Raw genomic sequence first — 10,788 nt, 5'->3', positions numbered from 1 at the left:
ATTAGGGATAGTCAGCACCGTTTTGTGAAGGGTAGGTCGTGCCTCACAAACCTTTAGCGTTCTTTGAGAAGGTGACCAAAGAGGTGGATGAGGGTAAAGCGGTTGATGTGGTGTATATGGATTTCAGCAGAGCGTTTGATAAGGTTCCCCATGGTAAGCTTTTGCAGAAAATATGGACACATGGGATTGAGGGTGATTTAGTGGTTTGGATCAGGAATTGGCTAGCTGTAAGAAAACAAAGGGTGGTGGTTGATGGGAAATATTCATCCTGGAGTTCAGTTACTAGTGGTGTACCGCAAGGACCTGTTTTGGGGCCACTGCGGTTTGTCATTTTTATTAATGACTTGGATGAGGGAGTGGAAGGATGGATTAGTAAATTTGCGGATGACACTAAAGTCGGTGGAGTTGTAGACAGTGCGGAGGGAAGTGGCAGGTTACAGAGGGACATAGATAAGCTGCAGAGCTGGGCTGAGAGGTGGCAAATGGAGTTTAATGCGGAAAAGTGTGAGGTGATTCACTTTGGAAGGAGTAACAGGAATACAGAGTACTGGGCTAATGGTAAGATACTTGGTAGTGTGGATGAACAGAGGGATCTGGGTGTCCATGTGCATAGATCCCTGAAAGTTGGCACCCAGGTTGATAGGGTTGTTAAGGCGTACGGTGTGTTAGCTTTTATTGGTAGAGGGATTGAGTTTCGGAGCCAGGAGGTCATGTTGCAACTGTACAAAACTCTGGTGCGGCCACATTTGGAGTATTGCGTACAGTTCTGGTTGCCGTATTATAGGAAAGATGTGGAAGTGTTGGAAAGGGTGCAGAGGAGATTTACCAGGATGTTGCCTGGTATGGTGGGAAAATCGTATGAGGAAAGGCTGAGGGGCTTCAGGTTGTTTTCGTTAGAAAGAAGAAGATTAAGAGGTGACTTAATAGAGGCATACAAGATGATCAGAGGATTAGATAGGGTGGGATAGGGAGAGCCTTTTTCCTCGGATGGTGTTGGCTAGCACGAGGGGACATAGCTTTAAATTGAGGGGTGAGAGATATAGGACAGATGTTAGAGGTAGGTTCTTTACTCAGAGAGTAGTAAGGGCGTGGAATGCCCTGCCTGCAGCAGTGGTGGACTCGTCAACGTTGAGAGCGTTCAAGTGGTTATTGGATAAACATATGGATGATATTGGAATAGTGTAGATTAGAGGGGCTTTAGATTGGTACCACTGGTCGGCGCAACATCGAGGGCCGAAGGGCCTGTACTGCGCTGTAATGTTCTAGAGGTTAGGAAACAGCTCTTTGTGCAAAGGGGAGTAGAAGTGGGGAACTCAAAAAAAAGTCAGTTAATCATCACGGTACTCCAGATGTGAGGCCAGATTCTCTGGCCTTGCCCGGGGCTGGGATTCTCCAGTCCCGCTGCAGTTTCGGCTGAGCGCCTAATTCTGCAATCTCGCTGGCAGCGGAGCGAGACGGGAGAATCCCAGTTGTGGTCTCACCAACGCCCCATGGAACTATCGTAAACCGTATCCCACACAATGAAGATCTGTCTGTAACTACAATATATTAATTATATTGGGTCGGATGGGGACACCCTTGAGGGCAGGGAGGAGGATACCCCCAAGCACAGGGGGAATCCCTGAAGGTAGGGGGGGGGGAAGAGAGAAGAGGGGAATGACCCAGGGGTGGGGGACAAATGACCGGGGGGGGGGGGGGAGAGGGAGATGCCCCGGGGGGGGGGGGGGGGGAGATGACCCGGGGGGGGGGGGGGGGGGGGAGATGACCCGGGGGGGGTGGGGGGGTGGGGAGATGACCGGGGGGGGGGGGGGGGGAGAGAGATGACCGGGGGGGGGGGGGGGGGGAGAGATGACCCGGGGGGGGGGGGGGGGAGGAGATGACCCGGGGGGGGGGGGAGATGACCCGGGGGGGGGGGGGGGAGAGAGGGAGATGCGGGGGGGGGGGGGGGGAGATGACCCGGGGGGGGGGGGGGGGGGGGGAGGGGGAGATGACCCGGGGGGGGGGGGGGGGGGGGAGATGACCCGGGGGGGAGGTTCTTTTCCCCCCTGTTTCTCACCATCAGCGGGGCAGCTGCCGCTCCTTCACCCTCTCCCCGAGGCTGCTCCAGAAGCGCATCTGCCGCAGGAGCGGCCGGGCGTCCCGCGGGCGGCGCTGCTCGAAGGCCCGGGCCACCTCCTCGCTCAGCTCCCGGAGCCGGGCCTCCACCTCGGCGGCCACCCGGCCCATCTCCTCGGGGCTGTCCGCCTCCTCCAGCCGCTCGTTGAGGCGGAGCACGGTGGCCAGGAAGGCGGGCTCGGCGTCGGGGGGCAGGGAGCCGCCCTCCTCGGGCTCGGCCTCGGCCGGCAGCTCCAGGCGGAGCAGGTAGAAGCCCCGGGAGAGCGGGCGGAGCAGGGTGCCGTACGCCTCGTTCACCAGCGCCGACTGCTGCTCCGAGAAGCGGCGCTCGGCCTCGGCGCTGCGGCTGAAGCGATCCGGGTGCAGCTCCCGCTGGAGGCGCCGCTGGCAGCGGCCCAGCTCCTCGGCCGACACTCGGAAGCGGCGCGGGAGGCCCAGCAGCTGGAAGTAGTCGCAGCGCCGGTCCGGAGGCTGCAGGGCCCGGCAGGAGGCGCAGAAAAACCCGGGGGGCTCCGGCGGCGGCGCCCCGCAGCGCCAGCAACTCCCACCCGCCGAGCACAGCGAACGGAGCCCGGGCCGCCCGCCCGGCGAGATCCTCGCCCAGGCCCGCTGGTTCGACGCGATCCCCGCCCCGGCCCTCTGGGTGAGCGGGACCCCCGCCCCGGCTCTCTGGGTGAGCGGGACCCCCGCCCCGGCTCTCTGGGCGAGCGGGATCCCCGCCCCGACCCTCTGGGCGAGCGGGATCCCCGCTCCACTCCGGGCGGCAGTTACAGTCGCGCGCAGGCACAACCCGCGCAGCATCATTCAAACCAGCCAATCAGCGAGGTCCAGAAACATCACTGCCGGCCTGATGTCACGTCCGCAATATGCCCCGCCCCCTCAGGAATGGTCACGTGCTTCAGTTGACTTGGTCATTCATTGAGAATGTTATTGTCTGGCTTCAATCACCCTGAACGGGTGGCACAGTGGCTGGCACTGGTGTGTGCGGTTTACACATTCTCCCCGTGTCTGCGTGGGTTTACTCTGGGTTCTGCGGTTTCCTCCCACAGTCTGAAAGATGTGCTGGTCAGGCGTATTGGCCATGCCAAATTCTCCCTCAGTGTACCCGAACAGGCGCCGGAGTGTGGCGACTCGGGTTTTTGCACAGTAACTTCATTACATTGTTAATGTAAGCCTACTTGTGACACTAAACTGTTTAAAAACTTTTACGTTGGCTAATCATAGAATCAATCATATTATCCCTACAGTGCAGAGGGAGGCCATTCAGCCCATCAAGTCTGCATGACTCTACCCTTCACCCCACGTATTTATCCCGCTAATCCTCCTAACCTTTGGACACTAAAGGGCAATTTACTGTGGCTTATCCACCTAACCTACACATCTTTGGTCACTAAGGGGCAATTTAGCATAGCCAATTCACCTAACCCGCACATCTTTGGAGCGTGGGAGGAAACCAGAGCACTCGGAGGAAATCCACCCAGACACGCAAGAATGTCTTGTACAACTTCAACAAGACGTCCCAACTCCTGTATTCAATATGTGACCAATGAAACTAAGCATGCCGAATGCCTTCTTCACCACTCTGTCCACCTGTGACTCCACTTTCAAGGAGCTATGAACCTGTATCCCTAGATCTGTTTGTTCTATACCTCTCCCCAATGCCCTACTATTGACTGGGCAAGTCCTGCCCGGGCTCGATCGACCAAAATGCATCTGTTGATAGAGAAGAGAACTAATGTTTTGAGTCTGGATGACCTTTCTTCAGAGCTGAAGACAATAGAATATAGAGTGGTAGTGTTAGGGTAGGGGTGGGGGATTGAAACAGATGTCATGGACAAAAGGAAATGTAAATAGTGGTGATCATGGCTAAGAAGGGTGCTGATAGCAGCCATTGAGAGATCAGAATGTGTAAATGGCAGAGCAAAGGTAAGCAGTGTAATAAAGGACAACCGGGAACAAGTAACAGATGGCCCTAGTGGAGTGGGGTGAAGAGATACCGGGAAACTGCCTTTACACATTCTGATCTCTCAATGTGTCACAATCAGCACCCTTCTTAGCCATCATCGCCACCATTTACATTCCCTTTTGTCTAAGATGTGGATTTTAATCGCTGGTCCAACTGGGACTTTCTACATCAAACAAGTACCGCGTCTGCTGGCACTTGCTCCGTCAACTCTCCTGGGGCCTCTACCTACTCCGCCTGGAGCTGCCGGCTGAGCCCAAGGAGGATGCTGGAGAGAGCGGCACCCTCCCCACTGCTGACCCCGTCTTCCTGGCCACCGTGCTCTGCCTCAGCGAGCGGCTGGAGGAGGCCGACAGTCCTGAGGAGATGGGCTGAGTGGCCGCCATCTGCTGATCAGGCTCTCACCTGATGATGGAGCAGCGCTCCGAAAGCTCGTGATTCCAAATAAACCTGTTGGACTTTAATTTGGTGTTGTGAGACTTCTTACTGTGCCTTTTGTCTGTGACATCTTTGTCAATTCCACCTCACCCTAACAGTATAAATATCATAAAAGCAAAACGCTGCGGATGCTGGAACCTAACCTACACATCTTTGGTCACTAAGGGGCAATTTAGCATGGCCAATTTACCTAACCTGCACATCTTTGGAGTGTGGGGAGAATTCGGAGCACCCGGACACGCAGACAGGTGACACAGTCACCCACGGCTGAAATTGAACGTGAGCCCCTGGCACTGTGAGGCAGCAGTGTATTGGCTCTGTTTATTTTTAAAAAGATTTTCTAAGATGTTTTTAAGATTCAAAAACAGAAAATGCTGAAAAATCTCAACAGGTCTGATAGCATCTGTGGAGAGAGAAGAGAGCTAGTGGTTTGAGTCAGGATGACCCTTGGTCGGAGTATAAAAATTACCCTATTTTCTACTGTCTACAGATTCGAAACATTAACTCTATTCTCTCAAATTAATAAATTAATTAATCAATATTAATAACTTTAATAATCCGCCAGCCGGCTCTTCTATTGGGCAAGTGCAGTTTGAAAGACTGTTTTAGTCAGGTTCATCTGGGAAGGTAGGATTAAGCTGAACAGGGCGGCACGGTAGCACAGTGGTTAGCACTGCTGCTTCACAGCTCCAGGGACCTGGGTTCGATTCCCAGCTTGGGTCACTGCCTGTGTGGAGTTTGCACATTCTTCCTGTACCTGCGTGGGTTTCCTCCGGGTGCTCCGGTTTCCTCCCACAGTCCAAAGATGTGCAGGTTAGGTTAATTGGCCACGCTAAAATTGCCCCTTAGTGTCCCGGGATGCATAGGTTAGAGGGATTAGCAGGTAAATATGTGGGGATATGGGGATAGGGTGTGGGTGGGATTGTGGTCGGTGCAGACTCGATGGGCCAAATGGCCTCTTTCTGCACTGTAGGGTTTCTATGATTCTATGATGAACAGTAGAGCAAACAAAAATAAACAAGTGAAGTAACAAAGAATAATTACTGCACAACGATGATTCCGCAGGTTCTGCTAGATGTTAAAGAAAAGCTCTGTTTCTCTGCACACATGCTGCCAGGACTGTGGGGAGTCTGTGGACTGTGGACTGTCGAAAGCTGCACCTTGGGGTGCCCAGCCTGCAAGGAGAAGCCAACTTACTTGTCTTGCCAGCAGACGTGGTACTTGTTCGATGTGGAAAGTCCCAGTTGGACCAGCGATTAAAATAAAGCAACTGGTTCGCGCCTTTCAGCTCAAAAAAGTAGTTTAAAAAGTTCAGCTTAAAAATGTAGAAACTGCTGAACTCCTCATCAAATCGCTGGAATCGGAAACACACACATTGTGAAACCGTGCTGAAGAGACCAATGTGCAGAGAGGTGTAAGGTGAAGATTGTGGCGAGCAAAGGTTGAGTTGTATATAAAGGCAATCAGTAACCTAACCGCCTGATGCTAAATGCAAACTGGTGTGAAAGTTGCATTACTGATCTCACCGAATCGAGGTTCTGAAATCACTCAGTCTCCAGTGATCTATAGTTTTAAAACAACAAGACTTACCAGGAACACAGCTGTTCAAACCATGAACCCCTCCCCTTGCTCTTGGCAATATCAGGGCCGGGAAGACAAATAGTCTGAACAACAGTTCCGACTGAAAGCGACCCAACACTTTGCTATAGATGCAAGCGAATGATTTATAATTCATCGAAACAACGCACAATAAATATATGAAACCATTTGGAAAATAGAGGTCCAATTAAAAAAAGTCACCTGTAGATATATACACACATTTATATACACACACAAACATATATATATGTGATGTGGAGTTGCCGGCATTGGACTGGGGTGGGCACAGTAAGTATCATAGAAATCATAGAAACCCTACAGTGCAGAAGGAGGCCATTCGGCCCATCGAGTCTGCACCGACCACAATCCCACCCAGGCCCTACCCCCACATATTTACCCGCTAATCCCTCTAACCTACGCATCTCAGGACTCTAAGGGGCAATTTTTAACCTGGCCAATCAACCTAACCTGCACATCTTTGGACTGTGGGAGGAAACCGGAGCACCCGGAGGAAACCCACGCAGACACGAGGAGAATGTGCAAACTCCACACAGACAGTGATCCAAGCCGGGAATCGAACCCAGGTCCCTGGAGCTGTGAAGCAGCAGCGCTAACCACTGTGCTACCGTGCCGCACAACACCAGTCTCACAGCACCAGGTTAAAGTCCAACAGGTTTATTTGGTAGCACGAGCTTTTGGAGCATTGCCCCTTCATCACCTGTTGGACTTTAACCTGGTGCTGTGAGACTACTTATAAATAGAATGGTTGGTCAGATGGGCAGAACAGTGGCAAGTAGAATTTAGCCCTGCAACGTGTAAGGTGATGCATTTTGGAGGATGAACAATGCAAGGGGATGCACAATCAATGGTAAGAAGTACAGAGGACCAGAGGGACTTCGGGGCGTATGTCCAAAGACTCCTGAAGGCAGTAGGACAGGTAGATTGGATGATTAAGAAGGCATATGGGATACATATGGCAGATGTTATTAAAATAAGGCAGGATTTGGCCAAAGTTGACTGGGAACAACTCCTTGCGGGAAAATCCACAGCGGAGCTGCAGTGGAGGGGGGAGTGGGGGGAGGGCACTAAAAAGGAAATGGGATCAGTACAGGTCTAACACCTGTTTCCGACTGGAGGAAATGTGGGAGCAATAAGCTGCACAGTGGTTCGCACTGCTGCGTCACAGCACCAAGGACCTGGGCTTGATTCCCGGCTTGGGTCACTGTCTGTGTGGAGTCTGCATGTTCTCCCCGTGTCTGCAAGGGTTTCCTCTGGGTGCTCCAGTTTCCTCCCATAGTCTGAAAGACATGCTGGTTAGGTGCAGTGGCCATCCTAAATTCTGCCTCAGTGTACCCGAACAGGTGCTGGACTGTGGCGGCTAGGGGATTTTCACAGTAACTTCGTTGCAGTGTTAATGTAAGCCTACTTGCGACACTAATAAATAAACTAAAACAATAAGTTCAGAGAACCCTGGATGCGCAGGGTAATTCAGAACTGGATAAGGAAAAAGAGAAAGACTTTTAGCAAGGCCAAAGGCCCTAGGGGAATATAGGAATTGCAAGAGGGAACTTAAGAAAACAATTAGAAGAGCAGAAAGGGGGGTCATGGAAAAAGACTTGCAAGCAAGATTCGGGGGAATCCTAAGATAGTCTAAAGTAAAGTTTATTTATTAGTCACAAGTAGGCTTACATTAACACTGCAATGAAGTTACAGTGAAAATCTCCTACTCGCCACACTCCAGTGCCTGTTCGGGTCAATGCACCTAACCAGCACGTCTTTCAGAATGTGGGAGGAAACTGGAGCACCTGGAGGGAACCCATGCAGACACGGGAAGAACATGCAAACTCCGCACAGACAGTGACCCAAGCCGAGAATCGAACCTGGGTCCCTTGTGCTGTAAGGCAGCTGGGCTAACCACTGTGCCACCGTGTTGCCCTTAAATACATCCAGGATATTGGAAGGCTGTTGGAAGGCTATTTCTCATTGGTCTTCACTCAGGAGAAGGAGGACATAGGTTCGGAATTCAGGAAAAGAGACTGTGAGGAACTTGAGCAGTTTGACATAGGAAATGAGGAGATACTGGAGGCTCTGCTGGGCTTAAAAATGGGCAAAGCCCTAGGCCCAGATGAATTGCATCCCAGGTTGCTGTGGGAGATGAGGCAGGAGATTGCATGGGCTCCGATGCAAATCGTTAATTCCTCTCTGGCCATGGGGGAGTGTGCCAGAGGACTGGAAGAATTTTCAAAAATTATGTTAACGTTGAACCAGGAAATTACAGACCAGTGAGTCTCACGTCAGTGGCAGGGAAACTAACAGAGAAAATTCTGAAGGAGAGAATTAATCTCCACTTGGAAAGGCAATGCTTGACTGGGGATAGTCAGCATGACTTTGTCAGAAGGAGGTCAGGCACTTAACAAATTTGATCAAATTTTTCAAAAAGGTGATCAATTGTGTGGATGAGGGAAGTGCAGTTGATGTAGTTTATATGGATTTTAGCAAAGCCTTTGACAAGGTCCCACATGGGAGACCGATTGAGAAGGTTGAAGCATATGGAATTCAGGGAGACTTAGGTGAGATGGACCCAAAACTGGCTTAATAATTGGATACAAAAGGTGGTGGTAGAAGATTATTTGAGTGACTGGAGGACAGTGTCCAGTGGTGTACCACAAGGTTCAGTGCTGGGTCCCTTATTGTTTGTCATACACATAAATGATATAGATAGGAATGTGGGGAAATGATAAATAAGTTTTCAGATGATACCAAAATTGGTAGGGTGGTAAGTAGTGATCAACAAGGTCATAGGTTACAGGAAGGTATAGATGGGTTGGTCAGATGGGCAGATGGTATTTAACCCTGATAAGTGTGAGGTGATGCACTTTGGAAGAAGTAACAAGACAAGGGAGTATTTAATGAATGGCAGGACATTAGGAAGCTCAGAGGGACAGGTGGATCTTGGGGTACTTATTCACAGATCCCTGAGAATGGCACAGTAGGTGAATAGAGTAGTTAAGAAGGCATATGGGACACTTGCTTTTATCAGTCATGGCATAGAGTTTAAGAGCAAGGAGGTTATGTTGGAGCTCTACAGAACATTGGTTAGGCCGCAGCTGTGTTTTCTTCTGGCCACCTCACTATAGGGAGGATATGATTGCACTAGAGAGGATACAGAGCAGATTCACCACGATGTTGCCTGGGATGGAGCATTTGAGCTATAAGGAGAGACTGGATAGGATTGGATTGCTTTCTTTAGAACAGAAAAAGCTGAGGGGAGGGGGGAGCATGATTGAGGTGTATAAGATTATGAGGAGTATGGTCAAGGTGAATAGGAAGCAGCAGTGCCCCTTGGTTGAGGGGTAATTCACAAGGAGACATAGTTTTAGGGTGAGGAGCAGGAGATTCAGAGGGGATTTGAGAAAAAAAGTCACTCACGGCTGGAAAGAACCTGGAAAAGTAGTGGAGGCTGGAAACCTTGCTACCTTTAAAAAGTATTTGGATAAGCATTTGAAATATCATAACATTCAAGGAAGGATATGGGACAAGTACAGGAAAATGGGATTAGCGTGACTTTAGTGGTAGTTATTGTCAGTGCAGACTCAAAGGGCTGAAGGGCCTTTTCTGCACAGGACCACTCTATGACTTGCCTTTATTAGCCAAGGCATAGAATATATAAGAGCAGGAAGGGGGGGAGTGGCGGGGGAGGGGGATGGGGTGGCGTTATGATGGAAATGTATAATGTTTATGATGGGCCAAAGGGCCTCTATTGGGGCTGCAAAACTCTGTGACTATGATTCTGCTTAGAAAATAGAGCTCCAATTAAAAATTGCTTCTATATTTATATACCTATTTGTGTATACATTTTAAAAGTATGTGGAAAATAGAGGTTCATTTCTTTAAGTGACACTTCTATATTTAGGGTTGAAATTGTAGAGTTAGAATGTCTGGATATAAATATTTTTGGAGTAAGTGGTTAGCACTGCTCCCTCACAGCTCCAGGGACCTGGGCTCGATTCCAAGCTTGGGTCACTATCTGTGCGGAGTCTGCACATTCTCCCCGTGTCTGCGTGGGTTTCCTCCGGGTGCTCCGGTTTCCTCCCACAATCTGAAAGACGTGCAAGGTTAGGTGCATTGGCCGTGCTAAATTCTCCCTCAGTGTACCCAAACAGATGCCAGAGTGTGGCGACTAGGGGATTTTCGCAGTAACTTAATTGCAGTGTTAATGTAAGCCGACTTGTGACACTAATAAATAAACTTAAAAGTATTCAGGATCAAACATGTCATCAGTGGAATTTCAAAGAGAATTTGCCAATCTGATACAGGCAGTATTGAAGGATCCAAGCAGTGAGGGACTCTTGCTGGAGCTGCTTCCGGTGGATGGTGGTGGCCGCCATCGCAGTGACGTCACTGTGAAAATGGTCTATCTCTTACTATGGGGGCTCCCGGTCGGCAACGCGCAGTTGCCGAGCAACCAGGACGCTAAACCCGCCCCAGGGATCCGCCAGCTGGAAAACAAGGTGCAGGAACAAATAAGCGTATTGCATAAAATCTACTGCATAGAATGTATTGCATGATACCGTTGTATAGAATTTATTGCATTAAAACTATTGCATATTTATAGAGAGATAGCTCCAGTTAAATTACTTGATTGCAGTTGTTAATTTGAACAGTGAGCCCAG

At 50.3% G+C, this 10,788-nt stretch overlaps 1 protein-coding gene across 1 annotated transcript; it reads right to left on the bottom strand.

Annotated features, from left to right (window-relative positions):
- Positions 1-2,058: 2,058 nt before the first annotated feature.
- hscb (HscB mitochondrial iron-sulfur cluster cochaperone) lies at positions 2,059-2,916 on the bottom strand. Its single transcript, XM_078199786.1, has one exon. It carries the CDS (start codon positions 2,914-2,916, stop codon positions 2,059-2,061), a length of 858 nt encoding a protein of 285 aa, XP_078055912.1.
- Between the last annotated feature and the right edge of the window lie 7,872 nt (positions 2,917-10,788).

This window comes from Mustelus asterias, chromosome 2 (genome assembly GCF_964213995.1).
Source record: "Mustelus asterias chromosome 2, sMusAst1.hap1.1, whole genome shotgun sequence".
NCBI classification, from domain to species: Eukaryota; Metazoa; Chordata; class Chondrichthyes; order Carcharhiniformes; family Triakidae; genus Mustelus; species Mustelus asterias.
The sequence above is the reverse complement of the archived record's forward strand: the minus strand, read 5'-3'. Positions and strand labels throughout refer to the sequence as shown.